This window comes from Cervus canadensis, chromosome 17 (assembly GCF_019320065.1).
Source record: "Cervus canadensis isolate Bull #8, Minnesota chromosome 17, ASM1932006v1, whole genome shotgun sequence".
Lineage (NCBI taxonomy): Eukaryota > Metazoa > Chordata > Mammalia > Artiodactyla > Cervidae > Cervus > Cervus canadensis.
In genome coordinates, this window is record NC_057402.1 from 39106887 (window position 1) to 39127065 (window position 20179).

At 52.2% G+C, this 20179-nt stretch overlaps 1 protein-coding gene across 3 annotated transcripts in view; it reads right to left on the bottom strand.

Annotated features, from left to right (window-relative positions):
* PCSK6 (proprotein convertase subtilisin/kexin type 6) overlaps positions 1–20179 on the bottom strand; it is a 165852-nt gene that overhangs the window by 43030 nt on the left and 102643 nt on the right. For 2 of the 3 annotated variants that reach the window (XM_043489643.1, XM_043489644.1), the window contains exons 8-11: positions 15656–15868; positions 12147–12247; positions 7953–8056; positions 5787–5904 (exon numbers count right to left, since the gene is read on the bottom strand). In XM_043489643.1, coding sequence (XP_043345578.1) covers positions 5787–5904; positions 7953–8056; positions 12147–12247; positions 15656–15868 — 536 coding nt within the window. The remainder of the gene's footprint in view (positions 1–5786; positions 5905–7952; positions 8057–12146; positions 12248–15655; positions 15869–20179) is intronic. The other variant, XM_043489645.1, reaches the window with a different exon arrangement.

The window sequence follows — 20179 nt, forward strand, 5'->3', positions numbered from 1 at the left end:
AGCACAGAAGCTGCGGGGTTTCAGTTAAATCATGCACAGAAACACAAATGCAGGTAAGCTGCACATTAATCACAAAAGCTGATCTAGAGAGATCATAAAACTCCCAAGATAACTGAGAACATTCTTCTGCTACTAAACTCTGAAACTGTCATCTGTGCACAAAGTCATCTCTCCAGGACCCCAGGGAACCTGAGGACTTGAGGTCCCTTCAGACCCAGTGATATTCAAGCTGTGGGGGCTGCCCTCCTGGAAAAGGGCTCTCGGGACAGAGATGTGTCCCTTCCTGCTGAACTGTGCCAGACTCAATGCTGGACCCTCCAGGTGTTCCTTCATCCTACGCCCCTCAACAGCTCCCCGCTCAGGGAAGGTGGGGAAGGGCGACGAGCCCGAAGGCTCATAATCACTTCCTAGATCTTGCATTCAGCTTTTTCTGGTACATGACACCATCTAATTGCTCGTATATCTGTCGAGACAAGTTCCCAATTTACTAAATTCAAGGCACTCACCTAGTCACAGTGCTTATAATCTTAGGGCGTCCAAGTGATGTTCAGAACCAGAGGCAGAACTGTTTTTGAGTAAACCAAGTGTTGGGGAAAAGCAGGAGAAGCCGGGCAGCAGCAAGGGTGACTTCTGCCCCCTCCACTGTGCTCAAGCTGGGAGGCCATGGCAGTCAGCACAGGGACCTCCCTCCACTGCTGTGCTTTACAAATTGTCTGTGGTAACCCCGCAGCAGCCAAGTTTGTCGGCAACACTTTTCCAAAAGCATTTGGTCACTTCATGTATCTCTGTCACATTTTGGCAATTGTCATAATATTTCAAACTCTTCAATGAACTTTGAAGTTTTCACACATTTAATAAAGTTCTGGTGATGTCTGATGTACTGTTGTAAAAAGATTACGACTCACTGAAGGCTCAGATGATGGTGAGTCTTTTTCTTTTTTAGCAGTAAAAGTCTTTTTTTTTTCTCTTTAGCAGTAAAGTACTTCTTACTAAGGTAGGTACATTGTCCTCTTAGACACAGTGCTTTTGTACACAACAGACTACAGTATATTGGAAATGTAACTTCTGTATGCATCAGGAAACCAAAAAGTTCACGTGACTTGTTTTATTGCAGTGACCTGGAACTGAACCCGTAACATCTCCCAGGTCTGCCTCACTTTGCACTCCCACCTGGAAGACCCCTCTAGCTTAGTTTCAAGCCCAGACCTGCATCCTGGCCCAGAGTGTTTCAGAACCCCTGGGAACCTCACCTGTATCTCTCCAGTGTCTATGGTGATTTCTTAGAACACAACTATGGTGACTTCCTAGAACAATGAGGACAACTGTATCATCCAAGTTCCAATACTCATCTCAGAAGCAGGGAGCACTGGACTTCCCTGGCATTCCATTGGTTAAGACTCCGTGCTTCTACTGCAGGGAGCACGGGTTCAACACTGATCTGGGAAGATCCCACAAGCTGTGGAGCAATTAACCCCATGCACCACAACTAAGGAGCCTGTGCTCTGGAGCCCATGTTCTGCAACGAGAGAAGCCACTGCAATGAGAAGCCCGTGAACCACAACTGCATAAAAGCCTGCACAGCAATGAGGACTCAGTGCAGCCAAATTAAAAAAAAAATAATAATAATTTCCAAACCTCACACCCGTGTTGGGGGTTTTGAATGAGTGAATCCATCCACACAGTGCTTAGAACAAAGGCTGGCACACAGTAAGCGCCTGATAATCATCACCCATCGACCCACTACATATTTATAAGCAGAGCTGTTATAAAAAGACCATCACATGTGGTCTGGTTTAACGAGATGCCAGAAGAGTAAACAGCATGTGGTTAATGCTCAGTTAATTCTTGAACATCTAGAAATAGATGTTCTGCTTTGGAGATAACCCTGAGTCAAAGCTTTTAGTTTTGAAGTATCTTTGCATGGTGGGTGAGTTCTTTAATAAAAGACAAGCCACACTAACCTACACACTATCTGGATGGTAAACTTTCAAACCTGCTGAAACCAAAGACGAGCAGATCAATTCCTCTTGCTTTAGAAGAGCCTGGCTGTCCTTCAGGATGGAGTTGGGAGGCACAGATGTCATCAACTGTCCAGCTGTAGCTGGGTCTTTAAAGATGTAGGGACATGCTAGCTAGAAAATCCTATGGGTCAGATAAGATTCTTAAAATTCTAAAAAGGGACTCTTTTTCATTCATGGGAATTATACTAAGGTTGATTTTCACTTTTAGAAAGGTTATAAAAGTGTCATTTCACCCTTTTCTGTCTGACACCCCTAGACTTTAAAATAATTTTGCACAGGCAGATGACACTGGTCATGACCCTATTTACTTTCCATTAATTGACAGAAACTTCTAAGGAGGTTTAAACCGTTTGTACCCAAGACCAGTCAAGAATGCCATCCTCGTGTACCTGCACATTACAACAGAGGCTGGGCCTCCACTTGTGTTTCCACGGTGTCACCTGTATGGCCTATACAAGTCATTCTCAAACATGAATGTGCCCAGTGAGGTCAAGGGACTTGCCCTCCTGCTGGGCCAAGACTCCATACTCGCTGACAGCCGCCCAGCCATGCTTGGCCCTTATGCCTGTTCTGTGGGTGCCGGGGGCTGCTCCGGGGTGGGGGTGGGTGAAGGCTATAATCAGGTGGCCCAGGGAGATCTGGAGATCAGTGTTTGGGAACAGGAGTGGGGAAAGGGCTGGCCCTTGAAGGGTGAGGGGAGGGCCGGCCCCTGGGGAGCAGGGGAGGCCTGGCCCCTCTCCTTCCTCACCAGCCCACTCCCAAGGGCACCTCTCTCCTGGCCTCTCCTGGTGGCTCCATGGCCTACTCCATGAACTTCAGGGATGATGACAGACACAGGCTGCCGCCCCCCCCCCCACTGCCAGACCCTGGATGCATAGCGTCCAGACAAGGGGGTCAGCATGGCCTTTCTGCAGAGAATAACTGACAGCTCCCCCGACAGTCCCTGATGGCAGCCTGCCCCCTGCCCCCATCACCACCTCTCTGCTGCGCTGCTGGCCCTCTGCCCCTCTGGCCCGAGCCTGACTCAGGTCCGGGGTGGTGCTGGACAGAGCCCGCCAGCAGAGGGACACCAGCGGGGCCTAAGCAGTCCTCCAGGGCACAGGGGGCATGACACCCATGTCTGAGCATAGGCTGGATCTGCAGAAAGGGCAGTCCCAGGACTCCTCTGCTCACTGTCAGGGGAACCGTCTCCCTGGACAGGACATACCCCAGGGAGGACTGAGGGGTGGACAAGGGTGGAGAGGTGTTGGTATTCTATTCCTGCCCTGCACGTGACCAGGGACACCCAAGCCTCTGGACCACAACCCTACATGACCTCACTGACATCACTGCAGACTTGCCAGGATGCCTGCACTTAATCCCAGTGAACACGGTTCTCTGAAGTTCACACTGGGGTGGACTTGTCTTTCCACTCAGGAGGGAGGGCAGGGAAACGAGTCCCATGTGGGTACAAAGGTCTGCACAAGATGCCCAAGGAGGCCCCCTCTTCCCCCTCGCTGTCTCTCTCTCCCTGTCTCTCTCTCTCTCCCTGTCTCCCTCTCCTTTTCTCTCTGTCTCTCTCTTCTCTCTCCTCTCTCTCTCTCTGCTCTCCACGGGAAGCACTAAAGCTGGGTCTAGGACACTCACAGCATTCCTGGATTCCACCATGAGAAGGAGAAACCAGAAAGAGGCTGAGAGAATGAACAGCCATCCTAGGGGACCCCTGGACCAAGAAGCATCTGTGGAGAGGGAGCAAGGAGAGGCAGGGGAGGAGAAGCAGGTGTGTGGGAAGACTTCCTTTTCATCTTTAAGCCAAACCATCCGAGCAGCTTAGTCAAAGCTACACAAGAACCTGACGAAGGGAACCGGCCATGAGCACTGGGGGTGTCGAGCGCCCTAGCTCAAGTGACCCAGGCAAGGAGGCTGTGACCACAGGCCAAAGCAGGCATGTGATTCCATGCGGAGCACCCGGCTGGTGGCCCGTGTGTTCGTGTGCTGGCCCTCATGTCCCTGGGGACAACCAAACCTGCAGCTGAGTCTGTGGTGTGGGACAGCTGGTTGGCTGACTAGTCCTGCAAGGCTAAGGCTGCTGAATGCAAAGATGATTTTCCCTTTGAGACAGACGTGTGATTCTCCTGTCTGCTGGAGTATGTGGCCTTTCTCTCCTCAAAGGACAGAAACAATGTCACACTGTGTGTGACGGCTGCGCCCCTCCACCCGTGCTGTCTAGACTCCATGGACTAGCACTTAAAAAACAAAATAAAATAAAAATAAAAACAACCCTGCGCCACCAAGGCACCACTCGCCCATCTTAAAACTATTTCTGGCAGGAGAAGAATGCTTCATTCAGGAGCCGCCCGACGGGGAGGCCAGCGGGAGGGAAGGGCTGCAGCCCGGACGCGGCCCCAGGCAGGCGTCACGTAACCTGGAGCCTGAGGACCTGTGAGCCAGGTATCTCCCAACCAACCATGCAGAAGAACGCAACAGGCCTCCTCAGGCTCAGGGAACCTTCTACTTTCTTCTGAATCGGACAGTCTAAGGCTCCCCAGAGAAAGCAATGCCTTCCAGGGTCAAGAGTGAGACCTATCTGCTGGCCGACCAGCTGGTCAGGCCTGGAGGGATGAGCTGGCAGTCAGTCTTTACCATCAGCATCAGGAGGGAAATGTAATTTTTTCAAAGCTCCCACTGTGGTATTCATCCAACAAATACTTTCTGAATTCCTACTGCACACAAGGCATCAACAAAAAGTACTTCTCCGAAAATTTTATCGCCAAAGGGCATATTATAAGAAGTGGATGCCTTCAAAGAAAAGGCGACATCAGAGAGTGATCTGTATTTGTTGACAAAGCAAGAACCACTTTCAATCACCTCATCTTTTTTTTAAAAAACACACAATTTCCAAAGGTTGTAAATACTAGAAAGGAATGCATCTCATTCTTCCATTCTTCATCAGATTTTAAGATCTAGAGACACACACTCTAAAAAAGGGTAAAAGGGACAGTGGCAACAGTAGAATTCAGGAGAAACATTTGAGCCTAATGGAACAGGGTTCTTGCCATTTTGATTACTTGACAGCTAAAAATTTTAAAACAAAAATTTTAATGAACAAATGCAACCGAGAATAACTTACACAAAGGGCAGTGCTTAACCTTGGCAGGAAGGTGAAGCCAGGACCCTGCGAAACATGGCTCGAGGCAGCTTAAACCCCAGCACTTAAAGCTTCCAGTCATCAGAGCCCAAACACAGCGACACACTGTGGTGTTCCCTAGTCACCGGACCCTGCCTGCAACAGAGGAGCAGCGGGGCTGCCATCCCGGGCCCTGGGGCAGGTGCCCCTGCTGCCCGTCACCCTGGATGGCAGGGCAGCGCCCTCCTCTGGGAGCTCTGCTAAATACATGCTAAGAATCTCCAGTCCTCGTTTAGGGGCTCAGGCTGAGGGAGCAACAGATAAGAGGGAACAACATTGACAGCAAAAGGCCTCGAAACGGTCCTGGAGTGAGAAGCGATTCCTCTACCTGTCTCATAATCCACAGGAAAAAAGGCAGACACATATGCAGACACACCACAAGTGTGTGCACATACATGCACACACATGTATGCACCCAAGCATACACACGAGTACACACACACACACACACACACACATACACACACACACACATTGGCGCGCACACATGTGTCCCCATCGACAAGCACAGGAATGCACATGTGAACATCTACCCCCATCCCCCCAACCCCCAAACATCCGCCAGCAGGGCCCAGTGAATGTGCAGGAGCTGAGCTCACCTGGGCCTCTTGTCAGTGACGGCAACACAGGTGTGCTGCGGGGGCACCGCCATCCATTTCTTGGCCTCCACGACCAGGGCGTCTGCATCCACCAGGCCAAATCCATAGAGGTGGCTAACTGAAAAGACAGGGCCTTCAGACCCAGCCCCCCCATGCCCAGGGATGGCTGCCTGTTTCCCCCCATAGCTGCGGGGCCATAGCCAGCTCCAGAGTGCCCCGGCTGCAGCCCCCGCCCCCTCAAGGACGCACCAGGGTCCCGGCAGCCTTACTCTCTGGACAGAACTCTTTCAGACCAGAAGTGAGGGCCAGAAAATGTGTCCCGTTTGGGGGCAAAGTGAAAGAAATGCTGGGATGGTCTAGAACTTTCTTTCTGTGAGATAAGAACCAGTTTCTTTAGATTAAAGGGAATTCTTGGCATCTGTGCTCCCAAGAGAGTCCCTTGGACTGCAAGGAGATCAAACTAGCCAATCCTAAGGGAAATCAGTCCTGAATATTCATTGGAAGGACTGATGCTGAAGCTGAAACTCCAATACTGTGGCCACCTGATGGGAAGAACTGACTCATTGGAAAAGACCCTGATCCTGGGAAAGATTGAGGGCAGGATGGGAAGGGGATGACAGAGGATGAGATGGTTGGATGGAATCACCAACTTGATGGGTATGAGTTTGAGCAAGCTCCGGGAGTTGGTGATGGAAAGGGAAGCCTGGAGAGCTGCAGTCCATGGGTCGCGAAGAGTCAGACACAACTGAGTGACTGAACTCCCTGAGTCTTGAACCAGATGACAAAAACAAGACCCAAGGTACTGTGGCTCATGCAAACACACGTGCAGTAGACACAGTCAAACAAGGCTCCGCTCTTCTCTTTTGCCATTTGCTTTCCCTGTGGAATTTCCAGGGCGTCCAGGGAAAGCAGCATCACCCAGCACACAGGCTGGCCCGAGTCAGTGTTTAATCTGGCTATGCAGGGGAGTTTCAGAGTTAGGAGGCAAGGTTAAAAGCTAGATACAACCCCTTTTCCTACTAATTAGGCCAAAACTGAAATGTAGGTCAGGTCCTATTACAACACACCACTACCACCAACATCCCTGTAAGACAAGGATGCATCAGGTCTAGTCAACCTCCTCATCAAAGGAACGTCTCTTGGAACTTGGGGTGACAACACTTGACCTATATTTTACAGAGAGGAATGTCAGGCTTGGTGTCAAAATAGTTGGATCTGACCCTAAGAAAAAGGAAAATGTTCTCCTTAATATACCATGGCTGAATGTAAATCGTTTTCAAGTGTCTCTGGTAAGAAGACAGACAGACAAACCCAGGAGCACACTCCTATCACCACCTGCTCAAGAGGCCTCACATACCTGACTGCAAGCCTGACCATGGGCTGAGCTCACAGTACTGGGTCAGTCCCAATCTGTGATGGCAGACAGCCCTTTTAAAACATTAAGGACTTGCTGACAGAAGTTCTACAGTTATAAAGTAACTCACATAACCATCTCAGTGTCTTCACTGTACAGATGTGGAAACTTAGGGACAGCTACTCAGGGCTAAGAGTGCAAATTGCCCTCAGGTGTCACATAAGCAAATTTCATTTATTGTGATTGGCATCAAGCCCATGACTGACGGGGGCTTCCCTGGTGACTCAGGTGGTAAAGAATCTGCCTGTAATACAAGAGACCTGGGTTTGATCCCTGGATTGGGAAGACCCCCTGGAGAAGGGAATGACAATCCACTCCAGTATTCTTGCCTGGAGAATTCCAAGAACAGAGGAGTCCAGTGGAGTACAATCCATGGGGTCACAAATAGTGGGACATGACTGAGCTACTAACACACACACATGACTGACTAGATGTAATACAGTTTTCTTTTAGAATATATTCCTTTGTGTAAAAAAAAAAAAGGCAAAAATTTAAAGAGAACCATGAAGTTAGTAATGGTACCGAGGCCCCTGATGTGGCAAAGGTTGTGAGGTTTAGGGAGCCCAATACACAAGTGACCATAGGTACTCTCCTTAAACTACTAAGTTCGTGCTCCTCATTCTTGTGACACACAATTACTGTCATCTGGGGTTTTTTTTGTGTGTGTGTGTGTGTGAGAAATCCATGTTCCCCCATACAAGCTCTGGGAGGTCACCCACAGGCCCTGCCCAGCCCCCGAGTCTTGGCCGCACCTTTATGACCAGCACCGTTCACCTTCCAGTCGTTTGCTTTGAGGTGGGCCGGCCTGGACGTCTTCACCAGCAAGTGCTGGACGTCCCTCCAGGTCAGCTGGCTGCTGCAATGACACAAGGACAGACAGCTGTACTCACATCGGTCAGCAATGCTGACCACCAGGTCCGTCAGAGGCGGGGCGTTAGGGGCTGGCCTCACTCCTGTACTTGAGGAAACCCCAAGACACCACCACTTGGCAAGGGTAGATGTCACACCCTCTTGGTCAAGAATCATTTTTGATCCTCAATGCCTGAGATGAGATGGTGCAGCAGGTGACCTGACACCCACAGGGGCAAGTCCAGCCTTGGGCCACAATCCCCCTGAATCCATGAGATGATGGTACTGTGTGTTAGCACGTGGTGGGAAAACCTGGACTGGTCTGCATCCCATGAGGGAGTGCTCTGTGTACTGGGGCAGTTCAGCCATCACCTGTCCATACCCCACTCCCAGGACTACTGGCCACACATTAGAATTTGAGATTCTAGTTACTCTACCTTTATGATATATTCATTCTGGTGTGGAATACAAGCACTTCCTTAAAGAACACTGGCCTACTACCAAAAATGCACAGATAAGATATCCTTGCCTGCCTTTTCAACACTTCTCAACACAAGCTCTCAAGACCCCTCTGTCCACAGTGCTAGGACTGTGTCACAGACAAGAGCAGACACAGCCTTCGACATCTCCTCCTCAACAGCACCTGCCTCACAAACATCTTTCCAACTGCCTGCTCTTCGCGTGTGTGTGTTTGCAAACATGCATAACTCGAAATGTACCATCTGAATGGTTCTTAGACATACAGTTCAGTGCCATTAAATACATCCCCTGTGCTGTGCAGTCATCACCACCGTTTACCTCCAGAGCTTGATCATCTTAAGCCACCGAACCTCTGCAACCGTCAAGCACCAACTCCCCTCCTTTCTCCCATCCCCGGCCCCCACTCCCACCACCTTCCATCTCTGTGAATCCAGGTGCCTCACATGAGTGGAGTCATGTGGGATTTGACCCTCTGTGACTGACTTAGTTCATGCAGTGTGATGCCCTCTCTGCTGCAGGGGTCAGGTCTCCCTTCTCAAGCTGAACTACATTCCATGGCTGCACAGACCACACTAACCTATTGATGAATGCCTGAGGCACTTCCTCCTTTTTCTATTGAGTAACGCTGCTACGAACATGGCCGTAAAAACATTTCTTTGAGCCCCTGCTTTTAATCCCTGTGGGTGCACACCCACAAGTGTAATTGTTGGATCACATGATAATTCTTTAATTTTTTTGAGGAGCCATTACAGTTTTTCTAACAGCAGCTGCACTGTTTTACTTTCCCAACAAACGCCCCCTCTTTACCTGCTTTCCTCCGAGACACTCATCTGTAGCTTGGGGTGTCCTCACCTGGCGGGGTGTCCTCCTCTCCGGGGGCTCTCACTCCCTGGTCCTAGCCCTGGCCTCCCCTGACTTCACCACATTCTCTCTACTGTGCTTGTCCCTGGCCAGATATTGGCCTCCTGGCTGCCTCATCGTAACTGCTTCCATCGGTCCAGTTTCCAGACTTTCCTTGGCACAAGCTGACCTGCTCATCCATGGCCCCACCTGAGGACCACAGCCAGTCTCACTGTCAGAGGAGGACCTGTGGCCCCAGATGGCCAGGGCCACGTCCTCTGGCAAAGAGGTGGGTACAGACCACAACTCTGACAGAGAGGCCGGTTGCAGGACATGACCCCTGCTGGAGAGTTTAGGGACAGGCCACGCCCCCAGAAGGAGAGGTCAGGCACAGACCATGCCCTCTGGTGGAGAGGGGACACAGGTCATGCCCTTTGGCAGAGAGGGGGGCACAGGCTGCACCCTGTGGTGGAGAGGCCAGGCAGGGACCATGCCCTCTGGTGGAGAGGGGGGACAGACCACACCCTCTGGTGGAGAGGGGGCAGACCGCACCCTCTGGTGGAGAGGGGGCAGACCACGCCCTCTGGCGGTGATGTTGGGCACAGACTGCTCCCCGTGACGGAAAGGCCGGGCACAGGCTCTGTAGTCCAGATGGCAGATGCCGCCTCAGCCCCATCCTTGCTTGTTTGGGCTGGTCCCTGCTCATGACCATGGGGCCCACAAGGATGCAGAATGCCTCCCCTCACCTGGAAGCTTAGCATAAGGCACCAGGAAGCCTGGGCTTCAGTGGTGATGACAGAGGGTCCAGAAAGGGAGGCTGTGAGAAACTATTTTCCTAGGGGGAAACCCACCTCTTTTCTGATGATAGTAATAAAATCACACTCACAGTTGTATGGAAACATATCTAAGAAATGGTGTTGGACATGGTTTCTCATGAAGAAGGGACTGATGTGGCATTCCAAGACGGCCCTGAACTCCCTGCTGACCCTTGGGGCAGTTCTCACACACTAGGTTCTTCCTTCATCCTGTCACTTGCTGCCTGCTGGCCTCCTGCCGGAGAGTTTCTCTCCTCTCCTGGGCGACCTGGCTTTGCCAGGAAGACACTGCACACATGAGCAGCAGTCCTGGCCCTGGAGCCTCCAAAGCCCCTCAGCTGAGGCTGGCAGTGTGCCCATTATAACTCCTTCCTCCCTTGACCAACCCTTGCACTTACACGCTCTAAGTGGACACTGTGTCTAATGATGCCTGCCATCTGTAAAATTCTGAGGATGGGCTACAATGATGAGGAGATAGCGATCAGGGAGTTCATGAGTCCATAGGCCAGGTTTAATGGAACGAGTAGCACAAAACAGGGCTTGTTTTCTATGCATCCTCAACTAACAAAATTCCTTGCACATTTCCAAAAAGGGAGGAGAGAAAATATAAAACAATGAATCACTAAGTATGTGAATGCAACTTTCCACACAAATAACTACTTAGTATTTTTAAAATGAGCCCCAGGACACAGAAGTTGACATTTTGGCCTGAAAATCAAACCTACCTATTTCTTTGTTAAATGGGTAGCATTTGAGCTTTATGCTCTTTCTCCTGATGCAAATCAACAAGCAAAACACACATAATTAGATGGACTCAGCAACCCAAACACAACTTCTTACAATCTCATCTGCAGCAAATGACTCCTTCAAAGGCACAGGTTGTTGTTGGGGGCCATTGTTGATATTTAAACTAAAACCTGTTTTGATCCCATGACCGTATGCCAAGTGGACCTATCCAACACATGGCAATTTTGGGGTTTTTATGTGGCTTGAAGCAGATAAATCATCACCACTCATGAACCCCCTTGACAGAGGGCAGCTGTATTGACCTAAAGTGTGATCTGGAGTGTGGTGCAGGCTTGAGGTTTGTACCCACCCGCTTCCTGTGCCCCTATGAAGGCAGGAGGCTGTGAGCTTGAAAAAGGGAGAGACAGGAAGGAGCCTCTTGACTCGTAAGGACGGCCTGAAAAAGGAAGACATCCTGACATCTGCTGTGACATGGGCAAACCTGGGAGACACTGTGCTGAGTGATAGGCAAACACTGTGACTCCATTCATATGAAGGCCTAGAAGAGTCAGACTCCAAGACAGAGAACACAGCTGTGGTTGCCAGCTGTGTCCCTTCCCCAAAGTCACATGTGGAAGCCAGAATCCCAGGACCTCAGATGTAACTGCCCATGGAGATGGGATCATAAAGAGGTTGTTAAGGTGAAATGGGGTCCATACGGTGGGCCCTGATCCAGTGTAACTGGCATCCTTATCAAAGGATCTAAACACATACATGACAAGGAAGACTGGTGTGCTACAGTCCGTGGGGTCACAAAGGGTCAGACATGACTAAGTGACTGAACAAACACACACGCACAAAGAAGGCTGCGTGAGCACATAGAGGGAAGGTGACACACCAAGGAGAGAGGCCTCAGAGGAAACCAGCCCTGCAACACTCAGCCTTAGACCTCTGGCCCTGGGACTGTGAGACGGAACATCTCCTGTCTAAGCTCTGTCTGTGTGTTTTGTTGCGGCAGAGCTGTCTCCTGGGGACAGGAGCTGGCTGGACAGAGAGGGACATCCTGCAGGGGGTGGTAGAGATGGTCATACAACAGTGAATATACTTCATCAACTACACACTTAAAATGGCTTAAATGGTAAATTTTAAATTATGTGTATTTTGATACATTAAACACCTTTTTTAAAAAAAGAAGAAAAAAGAAAGGTAAAGAAGGGAAGGCAAGTGAGAACTTACTTTGCTTCCAAGGCCAAGGCGATGATGCCGGCAACCATAGGGGCCGAGACCGAGGTTCCGGTGTGGCCGTCTGTGCAGCGCTGACGCAGGTCCGTGGTCACCTGGGGGGGGGGTGCAGCAAGCAGCTGGGTCAGAGGCTGCGCAGGACACTGCCCTGGGCAGGCTGACTTTGACCCAAGGATGGAAGAGGTGCTATGCAGACACATCTCAGGGACAGAGGTTTCCACGGGTCTGGCACCTCCAGCAACAGGCTGATAGTGTGGTGGGGAGATGGGGTCCCAGCCACACACCCACACCTCTGCAGATGCACCCCGAGACACCATGGAGAGATGGAATGAAACAGAGGGGCCTCCACAGCAAGACTCCTTGCCAGGGTCCCCATCAATGACTCCCAAGTTGCCCCAACTTCAGAGCAGCGTGAAAGACATGCAGGTGCCAGGTGGCCTGGAGAGCATCTCTGCTGTGAGCCAGAGACCGGGGATGGGTCAGAGGTCACAGACCAGCCCTACCAGGATGTCCTCCTCGTGGCTGGCAGTGTTCCAAAGCCCCCGCCCTGTCTGCTGCAAGAGCTACACGCGGAGCACCGTCGGGCAGGGCGCAGACTCTGAGTCTCACCATGGCACGGCCTGACTGCACCCCCCTGAACTGAGGTGGCGACCTCACGTAGGCACAGGCAGGAGACATCTACTGTGCTAGGAGGGGTGCTGGCCCTGCAGTGACCCCCATGCTCGTGCAAATGGAGTGAAGGTTGCCACCCAGCTAACTGTTAAGTCAGGGGTTTATCCTGGATGATCCAGCAGGCCCAATGTAATCACATGCCCTTATATCTGTCAGAGAGATGTGGCTCAAGAAGGACTTGATCTATGCAGCTGGCTTTAGAGAGGACGCAGGGGATGCAAGCCAGGAAGGTGGGTGGCCCACAGCAGCCAGGAACTGGCCTCGGCAGCCAGCCCATGAGGAGATGGGACCTCAGTCCTAAAACCACAAGCAACTGATGTCTGCCAACATGTGGGACACGTACTGGACAGGCCCTCCCGTTGAGCCTATGGAAAACATGCAGCCCAGCTGACACCTGGCCTCAGCCTTGTGAGGCCTAGAAAATGGGCCCATGGAGGCTGCTGCACTTGTGCCCCCAGAGCTGTGAGATGGCCCAGCTGTGCTGTTTCCAGCTGGGAATCTTGGGATCATTTGCTATGGTGCCAACAGGAGACTAACATACCTGCAACTGTCAGGCTCCAGCCACCCATCTGCAAATCCCTGAGAAACAATTTCCCCTGTGGGAAAAGTCCGGAGCCTCTTACAAACAGAGTGTCTTTCCTTTGTCAGCCCTCAGCAAGGCCGACCATCACACCAAGAGAGGGAGCCTGTGCGGGTCACACACATAGGAAGACTCACGGGGTACTGGTAGGGACCAGCCTACTTCCCTTCCTCGACCCTGGGGAGGGCAGGGAGCCGCGAGGAGGCTGCACCCTCTGTGACCCCAGGATCCTCCTGCCAATGGGATACTGACACGCCCTTCCCAGGGCTGCTGGGGAAGCAACACTGGTGCCTGGCACATGCTTGTGCTCAGTCCAAAGTGGCCGGAGGGAAGTGGGGGTGTCTGGGCAGGAGACCAAGCTCCTGAGAGCAGGGTAGGCCTGGGGCTGGCTCTGCAGCCTCAGAGAAAAGGGTGTGAGCAGAGGAGCCTCCCCTGGCTAGCAGAAGGGGATAGTGGAGCCAGGGTGGGCCGCCCCCTCCTGAGACCCTCTGTGCTGCTGGGGCGTGGCTGTGTTAACGAGAGTGTGAAGGAGGGAGAGGTGCCGCCTCAGCACCAGGCAGTAGTTGCCGTCGGCACTCGGTGCACGAGAGTGACAGGGGCCCAAGCTACACTTGCTGTCGGATGCCTGCCCGAACACAGACACGAGCTGCCGAGCATCCAGCACAGGGCGCGCCCCCTGGCAGAGTCTCTAAGGGACTCAGAGCAAACATCTTGCCTTGGCTGAGTTGAAACAAAATCACCTGGCACCTGTGCTACCAGGGAAGGGCCCTGGACAGCTGCTGCCCACTGTTTTCTCCTCTGCCCTCCGCCCAGCGACACCCAGTTACCGAACGTCAGGGCTCAGAGAATTCTTTATGAAGAGACACAGAAATTAAGGCATTCTGTAGCTAAGGTGTGTGCTTGTGCATGTACACACACACACACGCACATAAACACACACATGCACCGGCTGTGTGACTCATTAAGCACACAGAACTGCAAGCCCTGCTCCCAGGGACGGGGCCCCCTCACACGCACCATCCCCCTACTCCAGCCCAGGCTTCTGACAGGTCCTAAGTCCACGCTCAAACCAGCTAGATATTTAAAGCAACAGGACACCATTCAGCATCTCAGCACCATCCCAGGGATGCGTGTTCCAGCAGAAAGGAAAGTAACAACTTAATGAGTACTTTTGTGAGTTGGCTGAGGCCAATGCCAGGCTGGCAACAGGAGGACCGTTGATCCTCCCAGTGCTGCAGAGGACAGTGGGCAATGGGAAGCCTCAGGCTCCTTCAGGAAAGTGTAAAAACGTGCCTGCAAATAACATCTACAGATGTGGCCAGGCAGCAGGAGAAATGAAAAGACGCCAGGGAGTTTTCAGGTTAAACCACGCCTGGCCAGCTCCAAGGTCTCATTTTTTAGACATCTAAAAACCATCCTAAGGACTGTGCACTTGAATTCTGCATTGACTTCAACTTGAAACCCTCCCCTCCTACCTTTTTTAAAGTATGAAAGCACCTGGGGAAGGAACAAGCATGAACTTCACCCATACACTAAAGTAAAAGCTATTTTTAAAAGATAAACCACACTGATTTATGTTCATTGAAGCCACTGCAGCAGACAGAAAACCACTCTCAACCTAAAGGGTGTGGAAAAGTCCTTTTGTGAGGAAGGGAACACCCAAGACACTTGGATTTCTAAAACGTTTCAGTGTAGAGCCAAGACTTTCTCTCCTTCTGTTTTACATGTTGAAACTGAACGGGCCAGTTGGACCCCAAGCAATGTGGCCGCAGAATTTAGAAAGTTAAAAAAAGACACTGTGGTGAGAATGCACCCCATTCTTAAGGGTATTTTTAGACCCCCAAAGCCAGAGAGGGTTTTAATTGATATTCTGTGCCAAAATTAGAAAGGCAGGGTCTGAGGGAGGCTGCCAAGGGTCTGGGGTTTACCTCGAGGCACAACCAGTTCCCTGACGGCCAGGCTGGCTGCAGCTGGGTCCAAACTGCCCTAACGGCCTCCTGGGACTGTGACCAGGAACCCTGCCCTCTCTCGGGTCCCAGGAGGACTCATGGGACCAGGACCAGGAGCCCTTCTCCCTGGGAACCCCCTCTGGACTCATGGGACCATGACCAGGAGACCCCACCCCCCAGGGCCCTGTGAGGACTCATGGGACCAAGAGCAGGAGTCCCCACTCCTTGGGGCCCCTGAGGACTCATGAGACCAGGGGCAGGCGCATCCCCCTCCCACCCCCAAGACCCTTCTCCAGACTCACGATTCTGCGCTCGTAGAAGGCCCCGCTGCTGTAGGTGGTGGCCAGGGTGGACGCACACTCCTCCAGGTACCAGGGCCTGTGGCCGTTCTCGGTCGTGCTGCTCACGGAGATGGTGTAGACGCTATTGGTGTAGCCATCGCAGGAGCAGTGGTCCCCCTCACGGCCGCCATTCCCCGACGCCCAGACAAAAATGGAGCCCAGGCCTTGCCGGCCCTGGATGGGAGGGTGGGGACAGGTGTCAGCCCTCACTGGACGCCCCCACTGGCTGGTCTCAGTGTCGGGGAATGGCAGCCGTGAGGGGGACCACTGCCCCTGCGATGGCTCCAGCACACCTCCCCCAGGAGGAAGCTCAGAAGGATGCACTTGGACCAGATGGGGGCCCCAAATGTGTGGTTTCTGGGCTTCTTCTTGATGTTAACAGAGTCCTTGGTGAAACTCTGGACCCAGCAGAATGACGGGACGGTACTGAGGAGCCCTCCCTGCTCTTCAGGGGAAGATGCAGGCCCTCCCGTGACCTGTCCTGTCCCGGGGCCATGCCAGTGCCTTCCTCTGTAGCAGCCCATGGTCATAAACACCACACTGCACCCCATGTACGCTGATGTGGGAGCTGAAGGCTGAATCTAACTTTTCTGAATTGTGAGAGCTAGTCCTGGGAGGGAGAGGATGGAGGTTCTGCAAAACCAGCTGCAGATGCTCACTTCCTGGGGAGAAAGCTCCTTGAAAAGCAGGTGGCCCAGGACCTAGGGGACAAGGGCCAGCTGCCAGAATGCCCATGGCCATCCTAGGAGAGTGCCCTGGGGCCTCCACAGGGCCAACATTGACGCGCTCAGACTGCCAGCTTGGCCAAGCTCCATCCTCACCCACAGGCCCAACCCCGCTCCTTCAGCCACAGACACCCGCTGAACAAGCACACCAGTGCCAGATGGAGCTGACCTGTTGGTCCAAAGGCAGGACCTGCTAGTGGGTGCAACTGGTCCCAGAGGGCAGAGCCAACACCTGTCTCCAGATGGGTGGGCACCCCAGTCTCCGCACACCCTCCACCTCCCTATCCAAACATGCAGGAGGAAACCCAGGCTTTCCCCAATGACTGGACAATTTAAAGGAAGCTTTCAAAGGGATCCTGCAACCCTGGTAGCCGACTGAAGCTCAGCTTCTGATGGGATGTGGACATGTGACCCCAGCACCCAAGGCCACCTGGGTTGAGGCACCCACCTGCCCCGGAGGCGCCAGGACACCCCACATGTGGCCCAAGTGGACCCCAGGGCCCGCCTTCTTGTGCCGGTTTGTCTTTACTCCAACATCCCCGCCAGCTCCAATCTGGGGCTTGAGAGACAGCCCAGCCCCCAGCTCAAAGCTGCCTCATCCACTCTTGTTCCCACATCTCTGGGGAGACCTGTCCCAGTGGCAAGGAGCCCAACAGAGAGGCTGCCCATGGTCAGCACAAAGGGCAGTCTCTAGAAGGACTGAGGACACGGGTTTGTCTGTGCAAGTAACACACACGAAGCTCATGCAAAGCAGCAAGAATCCGAATGAAATTCAATCAGAGCCTGTCTCTGATTCTCTGGACACCTTCACCTTCAGTCCTCACCACACTGCAGTTTACTGATCAAAGGCCATTGCTACTCAAGGCAGGGGGAGCTACATTCCTGCTCCCGCTTTGCAGAGCGCTGCCCACACCGCTCACACGGCCCACACTCGTAAGCACCCGCACTGCTCACACCGCCCACACTCATGAGTGCCCACACTGCCCACACTCACAACCACCCGTACTCGTGAGCGCCCACACCGCTCACATGGCCTGCACTTGTGAGCACCCATGCCGTTCACACCACTCACACTTGTGAGTGCCCATTCCGCTCACACAGCTCACGCTCGTGAGCGTCCACACCGCTGACACTCATGAGCACCCACACCGCTCACATCGCTCACACTCGTGAGCGCCCACACTACTCACATGGCCCACACTGCTCACACTACTTACACAGCTCACATGTGAGAGGACAATGCCTGGGTCTCACTGTTGCAGGCATGGGCTTGGCTAGTCCAGGTAAGCCCAAGTCCGTGTTTCTAATGAGCTCCCCAGTGATGCCAGCAAACAACAGGGGCCTAAATGCCAAAGACTTGCATCTCCTCACTCTGCACTTTGCAGGAACCCCTGACCCCTGAGTTCTCATGGGTGTCAGGGTGTCCAGAGCCTCTCTCCCTTCTGAGAACAGTCTCCTGGAAAGAGTATGGGAACGGGGCAGAGGAAACTCCCAGGGCTGAGGTGTAAGGAACGTCCAAGCTGTCTCTGAGGACTGTGTGTTCACGTTCCACATCTTCTGTTCACCTGGAAGCCACAGGATGGAGGCTCTAGGGCAGTGGGCCCCAACATTTTTGGCACTAGGGACCAGTTTTATGGAAGATGATTTTTCCACAGACCGGGGTGGGGGTGGTTTTGGTATGGTTCAAGCACATTACACTTATTGTGCACTATATATTTCTATTATCATTACATCAGCTCCACCTCAGATCATCAGGCATCAGATCCTGGAGACGGGGACCCTGCTCTAGGGTGAGGATGTGTCAACCCCAGTTGTGAACTCACACTCCTGTTCAGGAAGACACCACCTCCACTCCTCAGAATGTGTTTCGACATCTTGCCAGGGAAGCAGATGGCTCATCTGTGGATGTGGAGTGCTAGTGAATGCCTGGCGCTGGACCCAGCCAGTGGCTTCAGCCACAGTGTGGTAGACTCTCCCCTTCTGGGTGACCAGCCACATGAGGACCAATATCCAACACCTCTTTATACTAAAGTACAGCATCTGATGGTGCCTACCAGAACCCATACCATCTACCAAGGATGCAGTCAGGTTTTACAAGGGGGGCTGCAAGTGACAAATGGGTTATCAAGGAGGAAAACAGATGGAAGAATGTGGTTTGGTTTGAGACCATCAAATTTCTAGAAGGATTATCAGTGACAGCTTCTGACAGTTGCAATTTAAGCCTCCCTATGTGACATATTTTATTTAGAAAGACTAAAAAAAAAAACCCTTGAAATGACCTCAGTATCTCAGGAAACTGACACGAGTGGTGGGAACCACGTGGTCCCACTGCAGCTTCTGCACTCCCGATGGCTGAATGAGGCTGGCATGGCTCAGAACTCAGGAAGCGGAGCCCTCATAGCTCCCAACACTCCACCCTCTACAGCTCACCTGTATACCCAAGAGAGGTCAGGCCAAGACAACCAGCCCATCTCCTGGAAACAGCCCGTCCTCAGCTCTCAGAATCTTTAGAAATCATCTCATAGAAATGACTGACACTCAGGATTCACACCTCTCCAAGAGCATCTTCAGGGATGACACTGGTGGTCCAGTGGTTCCGACTCTGTGCTCCCAATGCAGGGAGCCCAGGTTCGATCCCTGGTTGGGGAACTACATCCTACATGCTACAGCTAAGAGCTCACATCTGCAACTAAACCGCCCATGTGCCACAACTTAGCCCCGGTGTGATCAAATAAGTGAATAAAGAAAATATCTTTAAAAAGCAGCATCTTCCATTCAATAAAAGTGGTCTCTAACTTACACCTAATTTTAGGAGGTTCCCCTTGGTGTCAAGAGTGAGATCCACATGACCCAGCACATGAGGGATGCTGGAAATTGGGGCAATAAGATCTGTGCATCTGGCAGCGGCTAACGGGCTTGCGCCTGACCTCCCAGCACCTGGTGAGCTCGGCCACTCGCCGAGCTGACTGAAGAGCCTGCACATCTCCTCAGAGTCATGAGGACAGAGGAAGACGTCTGTGTCCAGAGTGTGAGCTGTGGACGTGCTGATGTCTACCCGTCCCTCTCTTCTTTTGTCTCACGAGCGTCAGGGTAAGCACAGAGCTGTGAGGGACGTGAGAACGGAGCCCCACTCTGGTCACTCACTTCTCAGACATTCAAGCCCTGAGCGGCCCGGGAGGAGAGAGGGCGGAATAAGAAGCCTCACACTTGTGTACAGTATCTCGTGGCCGGGAGCCACCAGACCATGGGGTCTGAGGCTGGGGGTGTTCCAGGAGACAAACACCCCAGCCCCTAGAAGGGAATTAATAGATAGAAAGTGACCAAACCCAGCACATCCAGAAAAGTGACCAGACTGTATTATTCAGACAAAGGAAATCATCAGCAAGGGCCCGTGGAGGGGGGCGGGGTGGGGTGCAGAGGGCGGTAAGCCTTGCCTTCAGGACAACCACTGGTACCATCTGACTTGTTAACTATGTACTGACCACACTTTAATCATGGTGCACAGTTTATAATAAAATAATAACTTTAAAAATATGGGGGACTTCCCTGGTGGTCTAGAGGCTAAGACTCTGTGCTCCCAATGCAGGGGGCCAGGGTTCAATCCCTGGTCAGGGAACTTGATCCCACATGCTGCAGCTAAGGCTGGGAACAGCCAAATAAATAAATAAAATAAATAAATATTTATAAAAAAAAAATATGGTAAAAGTATATAAATAATAAAATGGGCTTGACCTGGCCCCACCGTCCTATCTCCCACAGG